Source organism: Pieris napi, chromosome 6 (genome assembly GCF_905475465.1).
Source record: "Pieris napi chromosome 6, ilPieNapi1.2, whole genome shotgun sequence".
NCBI lineage: Eukaryota > Metazoa > Arthropoda > Insecta > Lepidoptera > Pieridae > Pieris > Pieris napi.
Window position 1 is genome coordinate 11,260,017 of NC_062239.1, and position 21,445 is coordinate 11,281,461.

The 21,445-nt window shown below is 33.0% G+C and overlaps 1 protein-coding gene and 1 non-coding gene across 4 annotated transcripts; one reads left to right on the forward strand and one right to left on the reverse strand.

Moving 5' to 3' along the window:
• Positions 1 to 157: 157 nt before the first annotated feature.
• On the reverse strand, positions 158 to 21,275 carry LOC125050310 (zinc finger protein ubi-d4). Of its 3 annotated transcripts, XM_047650056.1 has the most exons (12): positions 21,142 to 21,275; positions 20,888 to 20,997; positions 20,648 to 20,741; positions 20,174 to 20,348; positions 19,772 to 19,975; positions 18,257 to 18,338; positions 10,170 to 10,370; positions 9,545 to 9,726; positions 9,087 to 9,192; positions 4,136 to 4,248; positions 3,027 to 3,159; positions 158 to 2,411 (listed from the first exon to the last, which is right to left on the reverse strand). In XM_047650056.1, the coding sequence occupies exons 1-11, from the start codon at positions 21,192 to 21,194 to the stop codon at positions 3,028 to 3,030; spliced, it is 1,452 nt and encodes a 483-aa protein (XP_047506012.1). In that variant the 5' UTR covers positions 21,195 to 21,275; the 3' UTR covers positions 158 to 2,411; position 3,027. The 3 variants fall into 3 exon arrangements, with proteins under 3 accessions (XP_047506012.1, XP_047506011.1, XP_047506013.1); XM_047650055.1 differs by lacking the exons at positions 158 to 2,411; positions 3,027 to 3,159; positions 4,136 to 4,248 and having other exon boundaries at positions 8,631 to 9,192; XM_047650057.1 differs by lacking the exons at positions 158 to 2,411; positions 3,027 to 3,159; positions 4,136 to 4,248; positions 10,170 to 10,370 and having other exon boundaries at positions 8,631 to 9,192.
• Positions 7,450 to 7,533, forward strand: Trnal-uaa. The gene has a single exon. It is a non-coding gene; the product is annotated as a tRNA-Leu (tRNA).
• Positions 21,276 to 21,445: the final 170 nt, after the last annotated feature.

A 21,445-nucleotide genomic window follows, 5' to 3' on the forward strand; every position in this document is an offset into this window, starting at 1 on the left:
AATCACACGCGTCCTGAACTTTCGCGCCTTTTTCTTTGACCAATGACAACTAAACGAAACACCATTTCCTTCTTTTCTCATTATTACCCCTCCCCTGTAGCTTCTCGCATATTCTAGATTTGTAAGTTTTTGAGGAATTCCAAAGAAAACACAAAAATTCATCAAAGTGCTTTATTTACGTCAACACACTTAAGTTCTGGAAATCTTATTTTACATTTAACTCTATACATCATTAAAATTAGAGCCGGCGTTTGCGCTTTTTCTGTTACACCTAGTAGAGTTACTAAATCGAAAAAAATGGCTTCCAATTATACAATAAAATAAAAAACCTTACAAGTAACTATTCCTCTACCAATGTATCAGATAAAGCATTTAAATCTACAAATTATAAAATTACAAAAAAATCTGGAATTGTTCGTAGATTAAAGCAAAAATTCGGATACGTCTACGCTAAAAAGCTAAAAAAAAATATAAATCCATGCTAATTCACAACCACCTGGTTCGATCACAGAGCCGTCTTACCAATATCTACAATACCTTTCAAGAAAGGAAACCATAAATGGTAGTTTAAGTTTACAAGGATCTGAAAACAGATCCCTCATTCCCACAAAATACTCAGCATTTTGACAGAATAAATGAGAATTACAATTCACACGCAACAGAGAACGGTCTACAGTTACTAAACTTAATAAATAAAAAACCCCAACTAAACTTTGCAGACAAAATTACACTTAAAAAAATACTGTACTTTCTATGTACTTAAATGGAACGCTTTTTTTCTAAAATATAGACTGAGGCCTAAAAATTAGAAGACTATATCGTCTTCTAATTGGGGCAAAAAAAAATCATCCATAGCAATATTCATTTTAATTTTTAACCATTAAATATTAGGTACACTTAAGAGCCTATATGCCTGAAATGAGCGCCCAGTTGAGATAAAAAATGACAACGAAAAAATTAACTACCAAGACACAAAGAATTTACCTTCTCTAAAATTATCATTATACCATGTACGTCAAACTTCAAAAAATAAGCGGACAATCTATGCTGTTTTTGGCTTTTTCCAATGTTTTTTTTAGATAAAGGGTTACCAAGTAGGCTCTTAATCGTACATTATTTTATGGTACTATTCCACCGTGGCTCAACAAATTCCGTTGTTAAAAATACAAGCCTGCTATAGAAAAAAAGTAGCTAAAGCAAGCACCGGTAGAGGTAGAAATGCTATGTATCAGCTGTAAGTATTAGGCCGAGTGTCTTATATAGTATAATATATTTATATGACTCTTCAAAATAACGTATTTCCATCCTATACAAATGTAGTACAAATTGCTAATACGATCGTCAACTTTACCGCGTACAAAATGTTTCAATCTACGTTTGAAATTCACAATTGTCAGTTGTATTAAAAAAAAAGAATAAACAAACATAGATGACATTTGACATTTCACCGATCAATCGTGATTCAGAATGGCGTCACCGCGCGTTTAACGGGAAATTGAATGAAGCCATAATTTGTTTTTTCTTAATTATTGACAACAAGCATGTGCTTCTTTTACATAATCAGAGTTTTGACCTTGACATTTCACGATTTGCGTCGATAATGAACCCGTCAATTATGTAAAACTTGATTTTGAAGAGGCGTTTTAAGCTCGGATGTTATTTGAAGCTACACCTTTTTATTATGATTTGAGTTATTGATTTTTATATAAGTTTTATACACAATTTATTATCTGTAAGATTTTTATTATTTAAAATTTGAGATTTTGTTGTATAATATTGATTTTTGTTCGGTCCATAAACATTTACATTTATCAGAAAAAATACTTACTATAATGGCGATATGTACAAAAGCATACAATGTACAGTTTAATCTGTGGTCCAACAAAATTTCGTACAAAAATGATTTATTGCAACAGGTGTACATAAGCTAAATCAGTCTTATAACATTGTTCTGAAACATTAATCTCTTTAGGTAAAATTGTATTTTAAAGAGAAGAGACAATGTTTTAGTTAAACAGTGTAGAAATACCGTTTTAGCTTTTCAACAGTTTAAATTTTTTATCTGTGTCCAGCTGTTAAGATATTTTAAAAGACAATCAAATGCTCGGTTTATTGTTTTTTTCTTCAAAATTCGCATTAACACTGGCCAGTTACAATATGTAAAAGTTAGTAAAGCTCCACAGATTAAAACTTGATTTTTAAACTGTCAATTCATTTAATTAATTAAAATACTGTTGTAAAATGAAGTTAGTTTAAATACACTGTATTGGATCACAGACTAACCACACTCGGCCCAGTCTAACTCTACAATCTACATTATCTATGGCAACATAGTTTATACATCTGACTCATACAAAATGGCGTTGCGCCCTCACTGCGTTGTACGTATAAGTATCTGTTGCATTATCGACCTGAAAAGACATTTATTTAATTTACATAGTGAAGCATTATATATTTATGAGGCTAAAATCCAAGTTAAAAATATTTCAATTAAGATTTACTTAATGATAACAGCAATCAGCTTTATTAAATTTTTTGTCTACCCTCATTTACTGCTACCATCACAAAAGCAGCGCCTCTAAATTTGATCAGTAATGTTTGACCATACAGCATATTCTGTAAGTTCCTTTAGCGATACCTTTGGGACTGGGGATACCTTTTAACCGCTCGCGCCATGATCTTTGAGAGAACTATATCGAAATTTACATAGACATAAAATTTATTACTAACAAAAACACACACACATAAACACACAAAATAACAATAATCAAAGAAATAATAAAATGAGAGATATAAAAAAAATATCCCTTTTCCCATTCGGTTCGTTTCAAGTGTGTGTGCGTGTGTGCTGTGGCTGTAATTGGCCCTGGCTCAGCTTTATGCTGAGGAGCAGAATGTTCCACAGCGCTGGTCATTCACACACAAAAACGAAGGGATTCTTCGGAAAATTCCAAGAGATACGGGCATGGATTTTACAATGTACGCAGGTAAAGCTGTTTCCTGGAATGGTTGGTCCACATTATTACCTCACTCCTTAAGATGGAACTCCTTAATACAAAGCGCGCATGACCACGATCCTTCTGGTGGGGTTTCGAGAGGCGGCGCCAAGCAGTACATGTGGTAACCTCGATCACAGTCGTCACAGAATAACAATTGGTCCTAGAAATGGCAAAGACACAAAATGAGAGTTAATTTGCTAAATTTTCTAAAAAAAACCATTTCATATACATTATATTATTAAGTATTGTCTGATCTGAAACGTATTTGAAGTAACGCCATTATGGCATGCGATACATTTTAGTGCAGTTTCCCAACGTGGGGCAATTTGATTGTTAAGGGTTGTTTGTTTTGTTGTTTCTTTGTTTGTTTTCAAAATTATTTGGAATTTGAATATCAGAAGAAAATTTACCTACTGAGTTTCGTTAACAATTTCCTAGTATTTTTCCTAAAACCTATGATTTAAGTTTCTTAGGGAGCGTTCAAGTATTACGTAACGCAATTTTTGGAGATTCTTTACCCCCCCCCCCCATATAACTCGCCGTAACGTTTTTCAGTAACTACAGTACTGTACCTTAGTATAGTAAAACGTTTCGTGACCACCTAGTGACTCTTTATACCTAACAGTTACCATTATGTGGTGTAAGTCGAAAATAATATTAACAATAACGTGTAATTCAATCCCCGCCCCGCAACGTTTTACAAAAAGAAAAAAATCCCAAACTTCGTTACGTAATAATTGAACGCTCCCTTATGTGAATAATTAAATTTTTTAATATAAATAGAAAATATAAGGTTTTAGTGTCATATTCATTGGTGCATGAGCCTACAATCAAATAGTTATTGTTGTTTCGCGAAACAGACTAAAATGGGTATAACTATTACATAAAACGAAAATATACAAAGAATCCAGTCCTTAAATAAATCACTTATGATAAATAGTTCAATGCGGTAGTTTCGCCGACATAATTTACAGTTCTTTAACGCTCGGTTTTCATAACCCAGTTACGAGCCGTTTTCTCTATACCGAAACCATACTTGGGTTGTCAAATTCACTTTATAGAATTAATTCGTAGTATGTTTTGGAAGTGTTATGGTCTTAAAAAAATCCATCAACTAAAGTATTTAAAAATCTCACATCATTATCGCTGTTCCCACAAACCGAACAGCACTTGCACTCGATGCACTGCCAGCGGTATTTCCGCATTGAAACCATCATGTTCGCTGTAAACTGCAGACATGTGGGGTGACCTGTTTGAAAAAGTATTTATTAATAATCGAATACCAATAGAAATTCTACCAATTCTTAAAAGGCCGGCAACGCACTCGCGAGCCCTCTGGCATTGAGTGTCCATGGGCGGCGGTATCACTTAACATCAGATGAGCCTTCTGCCCGTTAGCGTTTCTTCTATAAAAATAAAACAATCATGGCATAAATTAAAAGCAAATATCGTAGGACGATTCAGGTAGGTATAGCAGCGGAGTTGCGTAATTGTCTTATAATTTAAATTAGTCCGATTATTTCAAACGTGTTTTATATAAGGAATGCCTCCTGAAAATTAAAATATCATTTTCATGTAGGTAACATAATATACACTTAGGAAATGTTTCTAAATTTACATTTACTGCCAGTTCTCAAGGCCGTAGAACGGGCGAAGAACTGGCACTATTATAAATAAATAATGGTCTTTCTTCTATTTAGGGAAAATACTAGTTTATGTGAGACTGATGCCTGCTAAAGGTAAGAGTACCTGTGTTACAGGTCATCAGGTCTCCACCACTTCGGATCGACAGAAGGTCTTAAAAAGTAGAGAAAAATTTAGAGGGAATAAGCAATCGTTATTACATAGGCTGCAACGTTAACAAAAAAAAATATTTATAAGGATACACATATAAGGAAACCACATGGGGTATGTGTGTGTGCGTAAGTGTGTGGGTGTGTGTCTGTGTGTGTACGTGAGTGCATAAATTTAGAGTGTCCATTAAGTTACCTGCATGAATATTATTTACATTTTCAGGAGACATTCTTCACATAAAAAACAAATGATTTTATTTATTGTTTAAATAAATAAAAATAAAATTATTACCCCAAAGCGTGTACAAACTTCACTGTACTTAGAATCGCCCTACTGTTAATTGGATAAAACCCTAATCTTATATAATTCTAAAACTAATTCAATAATTAATAGTAAAAAACTTTTCACTTACTGTTTGGCACATTTCGTTGAATCGTCAGCACTATTAAAAATTAAAGTTAAGGGTAAAAATGTGCCGAACAATAGTGAAAAATAATAAAAACAAACAAATAACTTCAACATATTTCACATATAGCGTAAGAGTAAGGAAGTGCAACATTCACTATTCTTCAGCACAATCTAAATAAAAAGCAACTTTTAACTCATAAAATTTAATTAAACACCGTTTACAAGGGAATTTCTGTGTCAGCGCCATCTATTGGGCACAAATTATAACATTTCGCCGTTCGGACACTATCGAAGGTAAATCCCAAACTTGTCCCATTTTAATTGTAATAATTCAATGACAAGACATTTGAGCTAATAGGCTCGTATTGCAAAGCGTACCCAAAGGTAATGTTAAATTAAAAAAAAATGGATTCACAGATCTAACTAAAAGTCGTAGCTACGTTCTGAAATACGCGCCCAAAGTTCATTCCGTCTTTTATAGCTAAATATTTAGAGATTTCACGTTATAATTAATGCCTCATTTTGAATTATGCACTTCCCTACTCATTAATGCCCTTTTCACTATTTCAATTCTATCATAATAAAACGAAATTGCTTTTAAAGACTTAAAAATAAGTCATTTCAAACCTCCGTCCTTGAAATGTTGAGATACATACACATTTCACAAATATATGGTATAACTTATTGTAAATATTTGTATACAAACATACATTATTAATAACACTAGAGATAACATAGCCAATCATTTGGTCACATTAATATAAAATATAAAACAATTAACAAAAGTAGGTATTTGGTGCCACAAACCCATCTGATCCAGCTTTCATTTGACTTTTAAGCTAAAAGCGTATCAGATATGTTTGGGGCACTGTCACAATTTCATTATAAAACATTTCAGTGCAATAACTCTTTGGATTTTGTTCATAACTAGAAAATGTAATAACTTATATGAATATATGAAAATTTTAACACGGGTCATATGTAAATAATTTGATTTGAATTTAATCTAATATGCCTTGACCAAGAAATAATTAAAATTTATAAACTACATATGTGTACACTGTACAGTGTTGGCGTAAATAATCTACTATATAAAAATAAGTCGGGTTTTCCTTCCTGACGCTATAACTCCAGAACGCACGAACCGATTTCCACGGTTTTGCATTCGTTGGAAAGGTCTCGGGCTCCGTGAGGTTTATAGCAAAGAAAATTCAGGAAAAATTTCAACAGAAAAGCGGGATCACCAAACGAAATGTTACATAAAACGAAGCCATCTGGTGGCGAAACGGAGTTCGCCGAGTTTGCTAGTCTTTAATATAAAAAAAATATTTTAAAATTTATTCATGAACCTTATAATCGTACTAGCCCGTCTTGGTGTCGCATCGGTTTATATAAAAACATTTAATTAAAATTAAAGTTTTCTTAAATTGATTTTTTTTATTTTAATTAAAGAATTAATTTTGAAAGATAATTGTCGGTAGATTTGTATACACGGTATAAATGTATATGAAATCCTATTAAATAAATATCTATGAATTATATTTAATGATATAAACACTGCCTTCAATATCAAAGAATCATTGAATTAACAATAAGTTATTTCAATTTCGTAGAAATATATTTCTTGCTCAAGGTTAAGATTTTAAAATTTTCAAAGATAACATCGAATTGATAACAAAAACAATGTAATGCATTTAAAATGCAGCCGATTTAAGGCACGACCTAAGCTCCAATTAGCTAAACTAGTTTTGGACCCATATTTGTTTGGTGCATTGACTAGATGAATTGCTTATCATCGTTGTCATAGGGATTAATTTTATACGTTGTATAACATTTCTGGTATAAATTTTAGTTTCAATAATTTTAAATTTTTGTCAACAGCCAAATTTGCAACACACTTCGTAAAGAAGTTTCTTTATATTTGATATTTGTACCCAAAAACTCCCTTATATTGAAGTTCATTGAGTGCTAAACACGATATCTTTAAAGATCTACCAGTCATCATCCTATAAAGGCCGATTTACATTATCTTAGTGTTTAGGAGAGTGCTTTAGTACAACTTGAAAGGCAAGTTCTTCAGCGTAGCGTTTACTAAAGCAAGTAGCGTTTACATGTTTCAACTAAAGTACTATCCTAAAGCACTCTCCTAAACACTAATGATAATGTAAATCGGCCTTAATGCAATAAAACGCCTAAAGATACAAACAAGATTATTAAAACCTACTGAAATTTCAAATTACATCAGTAAGTCAGGTTGGCCGAGTGGTCTAAGGCGCCAGATTTAAGCTCTGGTTCCCGAGAGGGAGCGTGGGTTCGAACCCCACACCTGACAAACCTTTTTTTATTTTTTATATTCGAGATAAAATTTTTTTATTATATTATCATAATAATTTGTGACTAATAACTCTTAAAACATTTTTTTAACATGTATTTGGCTTCATAATGGTAAAACGGTGACGAGATGCACACTGAGAAACTAGGCGATTTTTGGCATCCAAACACATGGCATCACAAATAAGTACTAAGCTTCTAATTAAAATTTCAATTAACATTCAACACAATAAAATAACTAGAACTAACATTGAATACGCGATACCGACTGGTACAGTATAAATAAACAAAATATTTATATATTATTACTAAGTAAACTTAACCCTATAGAGCGCTCCGACAAAGATATGGATAAATCACAAATTTCAAATTAACTGAAATAAGTGAATTACAAACTTTTTAAATCACTATATATAGTATCAAACATACTATATTTTTTATAAAATTCCCTAAATAAAAATATGCAGCTGTAATATTCAACTCTCTTTAACAACATTGCCAAGCGCCCATAACGTAAACATCTAATAGAGTATAACATGGAATGTATGTATGCACGAGACCCAAATCTTTGGTAATAAGCATGATAAGCCACCACACATGTATGTTTTTGTTAACCAATAGAAAAATATGAACACACACACGTGCAAATAGCACTGATATTATGGTCAATCTTGTTTTAAAACAAGGATCTTCTATGAAACTTAAGGAGTTCTTCTATGATGATGGAATCCAAGCATATGCAATATGCATATTAAAATCATTAGGAAATCTTTAAATCAGCCAAATTTCACTAAAAATAGATTTAGTACAAATATTACTACAGGTTTTGTTATGTTGTACTTAAAATAATAGGTCTGTACTTATATATTATTATGCTACGATCAAGTCATAAGAGTTTATCATTAGATTATATTTCTATTGGTTTACAAAAATGTACTTTATGTGATGAAGCACAAATTTAGTGACCACAAAAAATATTTCATATAATAAATTTATTGGTCTTTGAGAGCTATAAACTAATAGGGTTTGCTAGGTAGCCTGATATAGAATTATACTTATTTCTTTAAGTTGGTAAATATAATTGACCCAAAAATTAAGCTTATTTTAGTATAATATCCAATTCCCATATCGCTATATGAAAAGCGAAAACAAACATTTCCTATAACCTATTATTAATTCCTTTCATATGTATTCTTCAAATATTGGTCCTTCGAGTCGGATACGCCTCAAACATAATTTGAATTTAATGTCATAGATTACCTAGCTACCCACTTATTTAATTAAACCCGTTAATTTTGACTTCAACACTTTCGTACACAGGACTCTGTCTGGATGAGGGTGGAGTGGTATAATCTCCATAATCATAGTTTTCTAATAATTTAGTTTTAGATGCGAAACTGTCAAAGTCATCGGCCGAGTACGACATGGAAGTTAGGATTTCTACGACGCCATTCAGTTTTATGTCCCTAAGATGTCTGTGGGTTTCGCAGACCCGGTTTGCGAGGTGGTAACAGGGTTTGTGGCCGTTTCGTGGAGGTCTACCACGGCGCTTACCTGATCTGCCACAGTCGGAACAAGAGACCAGCTCTTCGGGAATGCCGGTCTTTTTGTTCTCACGGTCGTCGCCAAGACAGAAGTCGCAATATGGGGATGGTGATGGCTAAAATTAAAAAAAAAAAAAAAGATTATGTTTCAAAGATTTCACATTACTGTAGGCCTTTTTTTATTTTAAAGCATAATTAAAATCAATTTAAAATATAACCGCTTTATTGCAAGCAAGGAATTACATAATTATTTTCTCCAAAAAAAAAATTATGCGAAATTAAAAAAAGTTTTTAGTTTTGATTATGTTTAAAAATGTTCTTAAAAGACTTATACATTACATTCCACTCATAACACTTAATTTGAAAGCGAGCGTTAGTAATTTAATGATTAATTAGCAATCAGCGTTAAATGCCGTGGACGAATTACTAAATTGACATCGGAACAATATGAAAAAAAAATTGTTATACCTTTCCATCAGGGCCCTTCTTGCTTTCACGGACAGTGCTTCCGCCTGCAGTCGGACCTGCAGGCTGAGGTGGAACAAGCGGCGCGTGCGCAGAGTCCGACGATGACGTATCTGCTGATGCTGGCCGCGGCGGGGGGGACGGACGACGAGCGGGGGGCGTGGGAGCTGACACAGTTGCAGGGGCTGGAATAATTTTCAGATTATTAATATATATTACATCCATTTATGGTACGCAATGGGCCCGCCAATTCTGTGTAATGTTTATCTGCAGTGGCTTTTGTAAAATACGTACAGACAGACACAGATACAATTTCATATAGATTCTTCTAAAAGTTTAGTGATAAGATTCGGCACGTACTATATTATTTTAAATTGAACATATTACGAATTTTAAAGATGGTACATGTAAGATAGTCAAATTAAATGTCTAAAATATGTTAATTTCTATAAGGTTTCGATTAAAAAGTTTGTATGTATGGTAACTGCGAAACTGTTTAACAAATTCGGATATTGTAGGGTTGCACTGCAGAGTGCGGAGCAGAAATATATACAATGCAATCTATTATTTATTCGCTCATATCTGAGATTTAATTTAACCCTTTCGAAGTATTAAATTGCCAACTAACCTCCAGCAGGATTATTCAGAAACGTGACATAGCTGTCCTGATACTCTGTGGCAGGTTGGTTAGAAGCTGGCGAATTGGCTGGCCGACTGTCACGTGAGTCATTGTCACTGCCGGCTGCGCCTGCGCCGCCGCTTGGCTCCTTGTGCGTGTGCGTAAAGTGGTATGTCAGACCCGGACGAGTTTTGTATTTCGCACCGCACACTGCAAGTGTATATAGGCATTGTATATATCATTAAAGTCGTGAAAATATTTAATTATTAATGAATGAGGCCGCTTTTAATTCACGTATTTTCTCTTACTTCACACGAAATAAAGGATCTCTATTCCTACGTCGTATGAGACGTTACATTAATTTCTCATCTTAAATGGAAATAATATAAGTAAATGTAATATTTCAAAGGTTATATTGAATTCTTATTTTACTTTAAATCCGCTGTATTTTCTATGCCCATTACTATTCCAACCGTAACATACGATTAACAGGTCAAATTAATAGACTATACGCGATAAATCGTAACGATGAAATCGTTAAGCCCGCTAAACGTTGAGAACATTCAGACACAAATTCTATGTAAAATAGTTGACTCTAAAGAATTAAAAACGGCCTATCTTTAATAAAGAACATCGAACTTACCGTCCATGGTGCCTCCATAGCACAAGCTCACGCGTCAACAACTTATAATATAAAAGGGATTCGGAGACCTACGTCTTAGAACTGAGCATAGGAGACACCACGACGGTAACCGACGTACGTTGCGCTGCTTTCCAGAAATTATCCGTCATCAATCAATACCAACAAATATGGGTGTGGGTTGGTGCTATTTCAACTGTATCAGACTCCTTAATGATACAATTCCAAAGCCAACATGCGGTTCAAGCACATTTTAATTGACTTTTCATTCATACCACAAACACGACACAATTGAAATAGCACAGACCCTTGTCGATTTAAAAAGTAACGACGTGATAAAAAGCTTTAGACGTTACTGAATCGACTGTTCCCATATTATTGACGGCCCGTCGTGATCTATGTTCGGTTCTAAAGACGCAGTCTCCGGGGGTAGTTTGATTGATGACTTCAAATCAATGGATCTGCCCTCGGTTTCACGGACAAGAAAACCCTTGTACTAAGCGACCATTCGAGTCTTCAACACACTAAAATCGATCGCTAGAGATACGCAAATTTTGAAGTAAATTCCATACGCTTCTAGAAGTACTTATCAATTTCTGAATATAGAATCGGAATTACTAGCTATTTTCACTTAAATTTATAATAACAACACACAAATTTAACAATTAGTAGACGTTCGAAAATGGCCGTTTAGTACTGAAGTTAATCAAAAGCAGCGTAAAGACAGAACTCCAACAACTTGAGAATCCAATCAATATTTAAAGAAAATAGATGAATTGCATACTTTTATTTCTTATTCAACATAAATATTCTTGTATAAATTCATAACAATCTTTGGGTGCTAATAATAGTTTGAATCTAATCATTGATATGGAAAAATCCAAGAGGCAATTTATTAGCGGAAGGCTCATTACCAAGGCAACGATTTCAAGCGTCAAAACTGGCCATACACGTAAAACTAAGTTATGATAACGTTGCTATGGCAACTAACCCTAAAGTTCGACCATGAAGGCATTTTTCCTGTAATGGAGACTTTCAAGTTTCTACCTTGGAGTTTTCGATACCAACGTTTCTAAGAATAACATGATTTCCCTAAAATGTTCAATGCACATCCCACATTCCGTAATAAATAATTATTAGCCAAATATTAACATAAATACTACAATGACTAAAATTTTACTCCAACGTCAATTGTCAAAACTGACAGCTTTCCTAATTACGACTATTATAAATAATTTTGAGATATTCCATTTGATATTGTTGTTGTTTATAAATCATAATTGACAAATAAAAACAATGTAAAATCCAACCATCGCGCTTTTCATCAGAATTCCTGCGTATTATAGGATATGTACATGCTGCAAGCATTTTTCTCTCAAACTTGGAAGACATTGGCAATAATGGGCATATTCCATTGCAATAAACATATATTGTCCGTGGGCGGCGTTCAAGTATTACGTAAGCTCTGGGGGGAGGGTCCCCGTCTTTGATTTTCTTATTTGGTGATTACGTCAACAGTAATTATTTACTTTTTTATACCTTATTACCCACATATTTTCTATGCTTAAAAACGAAATGCATACATTTATGTATTATTATTTTTGAGAGCTTTTCTTACTTTTGCTGACAAGGGGGGGATAAATTGCAGTAAATCTGCTTACGTAATACTTGAACGGCACCATGGCTACTATTTTAAAGACGCATCGGTCCTATGTCTATGAAAATTGTAACTGTCAAAGACAACAACATTAAATTTAAAAAAAAAGTCGCCAACATTTCTTGACCATTGTGTTTGTATGGAAGTGTACGATTATCTGGCCTCCCTTTTTTGGCACTTTACGCAAAACTTTAGTCATTGCCAGAGTCAATTCCTAACGAGAAATGAAATAAATTAGAACTATCACAGACATATGAGTGAAACAAACCCCGATCAGTGCAAAGAAAACATGAAGATTCAATTTATCATAAGAACTAATTATTTATTGACGGCATACTTTTACGAATTCCTATATTTCAACGACGTTTAACTGTACATTATTTTCAGACAATTTTCACATATTTACCGGTTCGTTTCAAAAAGCCTTGAAGCGCTAGTTTGCAATGCACGGCATTATCAAACGTGTACTACTGTGTTGGTCATAATATTTCACAAGAATCATCAATCTTTTGGCCTCTGATTGAATTTTCTTATGTCCATCAAAAAATTTAGTATCAGTAACCTATCCTGAAGTGGGCAGACCATACTGCTTTATGCATATATCGTAACCAAGACAACGAACACTGTACTTTCATACACGTTTATAACACCGTAATTGTTCTGTTAACATACAATTAACGTTCATAGGTTTCATCGCGATTATCCCCCGTCTACCGTTTCAGTACCGCGATGTCTTGCCATTTTTAAAATTGTTCCTGTCTTCAAAAATGGCAACAATCTACCTGCGTTCGTATGAAATCGTAATTTATTAAACGATAGCTGAAAGATGGACCGTTCAATACGAACGCAGCTGGAGCTGAATGACTTAACTTACACTTAATCTAAGTAACAAACTACGTTAAACCGGATTGGTACGTGGCAGTGTACAAAATTGGTGTTACAATTATCACTGATAGTGGTATTTGAACTTTAGTTTCATAATTGACCTAAGCGATAATTGCCAAATAATATCCATGGAAACGCACTTCGAAATAAATCGAAATCACTCGAAACCGAATGCTCCATATTATTCCGAATTCATCTATAATTTAAACTTTATTTATTGCTGCATTTTCGTGTTAACAGCAGGCTTTTACCCCTTAATAGCGATTTAAATATTGAGGTTTTAACATACAAATGGATTTATTGTTAAATGGCGTAATTTAGTGGAGTGAAAACAAGTTAGTGACAGTTTCAGTTATTCTTGAATTTACAGAATAACCCTGCTGGATCTTGTAACGTTGTTACATGCATTTAATCGACTTTTGTGTTAAACCTATTTAGTAAAAGCCAATTAAAAAGCTAACCTAACAAAATCAAACTACGATTACACTAAAGCGCTCATGCAGATACAATGAGCTAAATTAAGCTTAACTAATTTAAAATAGCTAAAATTCATAACAGCCGAACAAAAAGCTTTGAATTGTGATATTAAATAAAAACCTATTAATAGTACAAAAATACTATTACTTTTTAATAATGTTAATTCATAAACATTAATTTCTCTATGATCTTGCATTTTACTGATAAATATTAACTTTATGGTTTTTAAATGCGTTCCATTTGATAGCCTACGAAATAAAATGCTTCCTATCGCTTCTAATTTTATAATAAACTCGTCTAAATTTCCTAGAAAACTACATTCAACTTTGAGATTCGCCTAAACCTAATATTTTACAAAAATTTACTTTAATTAAAGGCATTTTAACCATACCTAACCGTCCTTTACCTTTCCAAATAAAATAATGCCAAACACAACCAATTAATAAAGCTTTTTTGAATTATAATTATGTATTATTCAGAGTCTAAGCGACAAGTAGGTATCAATGTCGCCTAATCTCGACTCTTAAATCGGAGGACATGCTTCGAGTGTATCGTTAACCAAATAGCTAGAGTATATTAAGTTTTTACACGCTTTATATTAGCTTCACCTGTATGTATGTATGTATGTAACCGACTCCTTCGGACTCGATTTTGACCCACTTTTAACGGACAGGTTTAATTCAAACTTTGCGCACCTGTCAAAGATCGATGACAATGCAATAATCCGAAAAAAAAAATGAAAACAATTTAACTAAAAAATAAATAATAGTTAAAAAAAAACTAAAAACACGCTTTTAAAGCACATCAAAATAAAAAGTGAAAAATAATTCCTAATTTAGGCTGAAAATGGTAATGAACAAAAAATACTGGTATTATTGTGAAAGGCGTAGTGCTTTAAAAGCGTGATTTTTAATTTTTTTTAAACTATTATTTATTTCTTTAGCGAACCCAGTACTCGGTTCAAATACTTAATTGTTTAGGCACTGAATCCATCAATACAGAGTACAGAGAAATAAGCAGGTACCCGATGTATATCTGTGATATGTTTTTGTGAAAGCGTTTATAAAATCGTTACAATTGAGAAATATAATCCAATTCTGTATCAAACCAAAAGGATTGCTTTCAATACAAAAGAACGAATTCATGCTAATTACTTTGTCCTACCAATAAACGCTATTGCATACAATATTTCCATGAATTTTTTAACGCGCTGTTTCATTCGTCACAAAAATCAGATCTTATAAGTACTTCAGGTGAAATAGTAATAACTGATTCAGTTTTTAAGTTCAGGTGGGTAATTTATGTGACAAAAACGATTTCAACTAATGGTAGGGGAGCCCACGATGCTAAATGGGGATTTACTCGAGCGTCGTAGAGACCTATTGGGATGCAAAGCTTAGATAAAAAGAAGAAAAAAATGTTATATGATAAATTCCTTTTCATCGGTGGGGGAAGCGGCTATAGATAGTTAAATATGTAAAAAAAAACTGTTGCATGGACATCCTCGAGCGCGTCAGATATTGATAGCATCTATGCCCTACGTATTTTTAATAATGTACGTATGTTAATCTGATCGTTTGCATGATGCGGGTGGTTGTATTTAAGGGTTGAAAATTAAAAAAAAAAAAATTTTTATCGAGCGCGTCAGATTTTCTAAGGGAGTGTTAAGTGCACCAAAAAAAAGCTCTCATTCACTAATCTGACGATTTCGATGGGACGCAAACCCACAGCCATTTTCTTAATTTGCAAAAAAAAAACGCAATTTTGAAATACTCAAGCGCGTCAGATTAAGATATATGTGGTTCATCTTTATGTTCTAAACGTACTGTCTCATAATCTGACGATTATCTAGAGGGATTCGCCTGATCTGACAAAAATAATAGAAAAACGGTTCACCTAAAGGGCCATCCCTGCAACTTCCCGCTAATTCCATTCCTGGGCGCTTAAAATTGATATTTTGAGCTCGCTGAGTTCAAAGAAATAACATTTCTATGCATTTGAGCTCTCCAAGCTCGAAAGTCTGATAGAAGTTTCATAGAACACTATTTTTGGAATTTTCAAACCGCAATAACTTTTGAATGGATCAAGCAATTTTAGCAGCAATTCAGCAATTTTAATTGATCGAACCACAAATTTCGGAGTAATCCCGAAAAAACACTTTTTCGGGTTTCTTTCGTGTACGATATCTCTCGAACGAATCAACCGCTTTTGACCAGCTTGGTGGCGATCGACGTGGTTTTTCAAGCTAAAAGGCGGATTAGTTTTTGAAATTGATCGATAAAGAAACCACTTTAAAAAAAATATATTTCTTATTTTTTTAAGATTTTTCAAAATTTCTCAAAATCTTTCGGTCCGAATCGGTTCAAATTCACAGGAAATGTAATTTTGAGGGAAATATTTAGAACGCCGTTTAGTAGATTCCGATCGGTTTAAGGAAATGTAGGCATCACGCAGCTTCACGCATTTAACTTTATCGACGAATTTTTGTTATTTCGGCTTGCGGAAATCGTCAGATTATATATTTTTCATTATTCTTGAATTATTTCCTTCAAAATAAAAAAAAAATTAGCTACGCTCGAGAATGTCGAGATGACGTTTTTTTTTTACAACTTTGTTGCCCTCCCCTTTTTTTCCGTCACTCTCAAATTGTCAGATTAGTGGAATATACACTTTTTAGGATGTAATTAACTCACCCTACCTTAATCTGACGCGCTCGGGAATTTCTGATGGTCAATTTTTTTTACTAAACTGATCCTGTCTCCTTCACGTGCGGCCTTATATATGGGCCTTATATTTTGTGGAGATACTTAACCGGGTACAAGGTATCCCCCTATATATTAATCTGCCGCGCTTTAGTAAATCCCGAAATCCCCTCTTGGGCTCCCCTACCATAAAAACAATCCAACGCCATATGAGCAAGACTTTTAAACCATTCAACTTCGCGCAATGCTTATACGTAACTCGACGCCTATTTCCTACATTCATAGTAAAACGTTGTTTATCAAAATGTATGGCTTTTTTGACAGACAACGTATACCTCTCTGACAAACGCGAGAGTAACCTCTTTCGACATAAAAGTGGAAAAACACGAACTTCCATTTACGTACAAAATGTAATGGATTCGCGTTTATATCCTTAGAACTATATTAAAAGTCACCCACGCAGACGTGAAGTGGAAGAATTATGTAATTTCCGAAAACAAAATTAACGATTTTTTATTTTAGATGCATTTTTGTGATGTATCCCTAAAGTAAAATTTTACGTTAAATTATGATTTGAGACAAAGTAAAGAATATTTTTATACCTTCTCACCAAATTTCAAAGTTACAAAGAAAAAAGTGACCCACCTATCTAGGTTGGTATCTCTCATTGGCTTTATATCTATTTATTGCACACGAATCTAGCGTTTAAGCTCTTTAAAATATGGTCGAAGTTTGTATAAAATTGTGGATTAGTATTTGGTTATTACATAGCAATAATTACTAGCTTAACTATACACTGTGATGTTAATCTTAATGCGATGTTCTAATCAGACATATCAGGTTATGTTAAAATATTTGTTTTAATTTGATATTATATAGCCCGTTTTATGTTTAGGTTTTTTTAATGATTTAGAACTAATATCGTTATTAATAACTCGCTTAAATAATTTTAGTTAAGATGTTAATTGTTACCAAATCTATAATTGTATCTGGGTCATAAAATAAAATAGGATTCTAAATTGACTTCATTATAAAACATAAAATACACTATTATTACCAAGGATAATTTCTTTGTATATTTCATTTCGTTACTATGGTCACAAAGGTGGTACTACATGTAGACCATTTTATATCCTTGGATCACGAGTTACAAGTCAAAATAGCCAATGCAAATTAGAATTTTGTAGTTCGGAAGTAGCGGGCCCTAGTCCCTTCACTTTATTTATTAAAGATTTTGTGTATAGTAAAACCCGATTTAATTATTAATAACACCTTGCCTTAAATGAAATAATCCTCCAAATCAATCGAAGTCGCAAACATTTTGAGCCCAATTAAAAAGTTGTATAATATCCCATGCTTGTAAATTTTAAAATTCCATAGAAATTTTAAAACGAAGCTACAGTTGATATATACCTTACGTTTGCCATTAAATCTACTTATTTTTAATGTTTTAGCTTGAAGACATTAGCCCGGTTTCTTAAAAAAATATTAATATTAATCCTGAATGCTGTTAACTGTATAAAAAAATATGCCAATATTAATTTTGATAATACACAAATTCGGCTAAACTGTTTTTTTTTAAACCAAATCCAATATTTCAATATCAAATCCTCTAAATTTCCATAGAATCTATTTTATATTTACTTCAACGAATTCCAGACATATCGTCAGATTGAGAATTGATTTAGAATAATCGAAAATTGTAGTGTGGATTAGTTTCTCCTGCGAGACTTACGTTCGCAGCCGAAGGGTTTCTCAGCATCACCAGGTACTTCATAAGGGAGTGTACCTTGACCGGCCCGTTTGCGGCCTCGACCCTGAAATTATTAACATAATTATGAAAAAAAAAAGCAATACAGTTTGAGCCGTGTGACAGTGGCTCACAACCATTGATATACAAAAAACCCAAGATGCACACTCAACGTCTAAAAAACGTCCTCAAAAAATGAGCGCAACATTCTAAATTGTGCGCTCATTTCAAATAGTCTCGCGTCTAATAAGTGGAGTCGATGTTATTTATTTGTGTTTTTTTTTTATAAATAAATTTATGTAGGTACTTTTGAACTTTTTTGTGTGTAGTTTTTGATAAATATATTTACGCTCTATAAAGTGTAGGTAGCCAATTTAACATTTTTTTTTTATTTAAAGAAAAAACTTTTTAACCGGATTAAAGTTATGTATTATTATAAATTTACAACTATTTAACATCCAACACCTTTTGTCTTCAGTCACCGTGACCACGCACGCTGTAAAGCACCCGAAAAGTCGGATAAATTTAAAATTATGTTAAATAGTTGTAAATAAAAGTCATGTTCGACTCCACTCAATACTTTGTCGTAAAATTTTATTGCTTTAAGTACGTATACACTGCGTTGTAATAACAACTTTAAGCAATTCGCGTAAGGTTGATTTTGCAATAATATATGCTTGTAACATATTATACTGTTATAGATATACTGTTATAGAAAGGGACAGAAATAGTGTTTCGGGACACTTTCGAGCGTTACTTTTATTCGAGACTGTGCATCTTGGGTTTTTTGTATATCAATGCTCACAACCCTGAGGGTTCAACCCCGGACCACAGCACATCAATGGGTTTTTGTCCAAAGACGTGCCGGCTTCCTTACTTTGTTTTGCATCATCGTACAAGCAAGTGTTAATTCCGTATTGAGTTGAGGTAGAGCAAAAACTAAGGGAGTAAAATATAAATATTATATTGTAATAAAGCAAGTTGCAGAACTGAATACTTTTGTGATAGGTTTCAGAAGACAGAGATTTAAATATAAATAATATTTGTGAGTAAAGTTAGTTATTACTTGTATTATTCTTACATAATTATAATAATATAAGCCTTTATTCAGACAAGATACAATTTTACTTAATCTAGAATATACATGTTGAGAAATGAAAAAAAATTAACTTAAATATCATTGAATATTTACATTCCCTCGACAACCTTGTCTGTTTGCCTTTTGTTGGCAAAGGTCTCCTCCAATTGCCACCATAAATATCTGACCTGGGCAGTTCGGTTCCATGTGTCTTAATTATTTATACATAATAATAAATAAATGTTCTGTTTTTATCTTGTGTACAGTATGTTATTACATAATAATAAATAAATGTTGTTTTTATCTTGTGTATGTGTCTAGTGTATGTTAAAGAAGTTTTTGAAAACTATAGTAATTGCATAAATCAAAGACAATATTAAAATTATATAGTATGTGCTATTATTTTAAAAAAGGATTCTTACAGCGCGTCCTCGCTTCGGCGTTCCTTCCTCAGGCTGAGATTTTCGTGTACGACCACCCCTGGAGCCCGGTCCACTGGGAGTAACACCACCGCGTCGCTTACGTCTATTTGCATATGTGTCATCGTAGTAGTCCTCATCTGACTCTGGATCGGGCTCTTCACCCGTTTCCATCTCTTCCATAGCTAGTTCATCGTAGAACCATTCCTAAAAAATATTTTTAAACATTATTAAACAAATGTTATTGTTAATTGCAAAAAAAAAATATAAATGATCTATCAGTGTACCTCTAATAGACTTAGGGTCTTTAAATAAAAGGGTGTACCGATTCCTAAAAAGCTGGCTGGGTTACAATCACTTTATATGAACCTTATTGCCCCATGTTTAATAACAATGAAAAGATACCTTGGGATCATCTTTAGCAGCTGTTTGAGACCCATCTCGACTATCGTCACCCCCAAGACCATCTGGTATTCCAGAACTGTTTTCACCTTCTCCAGCATTTTCAGCAGCATCAGCACCAATCCAACCCCAGCGGGTTGATGACATGGTCAGGTATTGACGACGGGCTTTTCTCCATCTATGTTAAAATATATTTTTAAGAAATTATATAATTACTTACAGGAATTATTCACAACACAGTTTACACTAATCATCCTTGCTTTAAAAAATAAAAACCCAATGTCTAAAAAGTTAGAGAAGACATTTGGGTATCATCTAATTGGACAAAAAAAATTCTATGCATTCTACAAGTAAATGAAACTGTTATTTGTTTAAAACTAAATTTACAGTTATTTAAATCAAAGATGTTAAAGATTGTAATAAACATTGCAATCTTTAATGCATCCCTTGATGCATTATCAAGACAAGAATACAAACCGTTGAGATGGATATGTGTAAACCTGTCCTTCTTTAGCTCCAGGCATTCGCTGTTTTTTTGTCATAAATAAATTTGAATGGCTTTGTGCAACACCTAAAAATAGAAGTTTGATTGATTATATCTTGCGAAATTAAATTAAAATTTATAAGTAAATTTAATTTACATATTAATTTGTAAACAAATATTGCTTAATCAAACTTCTTAAGTGAGAGCCAAAAAATAACTTTACTATATCTAACCAGTTTGGGTATCGATAAATGGCATCCGCATCCTTCTTTCTGCACATAGTCTTGAATTAAATGTAGATGAGTTTTCAATAATTTCCTTATAGCTTGGGTCATTTAAAAAACTGAAAATAAAAACGGAAAGGTAAACACCCAATATTGTTTTAGAACTTTTAACATGTTACAACTCCTTTTTATTACAATATATTAAGGTCAACTTAATATACACTCAGTAAATTAAATATTTTAACATATAAAACTCGTCAAACCTTTCTATTTTTGATATACTAGAAGTATTTGATACTATTTCTGCGGCCGCCATTTTAATAGGACGCTAATGCCTTGCTCAATTGCCGATGCTAATCATTAATCAATAACTGGGTGATGACGTCTTATGTGTTATGTCAAAACCCCTGACATTTTTTCTAGTCTGACGTTATCTTAGTAAAACTGCGTAATGGTTTTTCTAAGTTGGAAATTAATTTTATGGGCAAAAAAAAAATGTTACGAGTTTTTTTCGAAAAGTTAGATAGTAGTTCCTATTACCATGAAAATTTAATTAAAATCAAGAAC

Excerpts from the sequence above, each read along its gene's own strand:
- LOC125050310 (XM_047650055.1), bottom strand. The coding sequence starts at position 21,194 with ATGGCGGCCGCAGAAATAGTATCAAATACTTCTAGTATATCAAAAATA. Across the intron at positions 20,349-20,647 it reads TACACATATCCATCTCAACG|ATGGAGAAAAGCCCGTCGTC; the intron begins GTTTGTATTCTT and ends ATTTTAACATAG. Across the intron at positions 10,371-18,256 it reads GAAACCCTTCGGCTGCGAAC|TGTGCGGTGCGAAATACAAA; the intron begins GTAAGTCTCGCA and ends ATACACTTGCAG.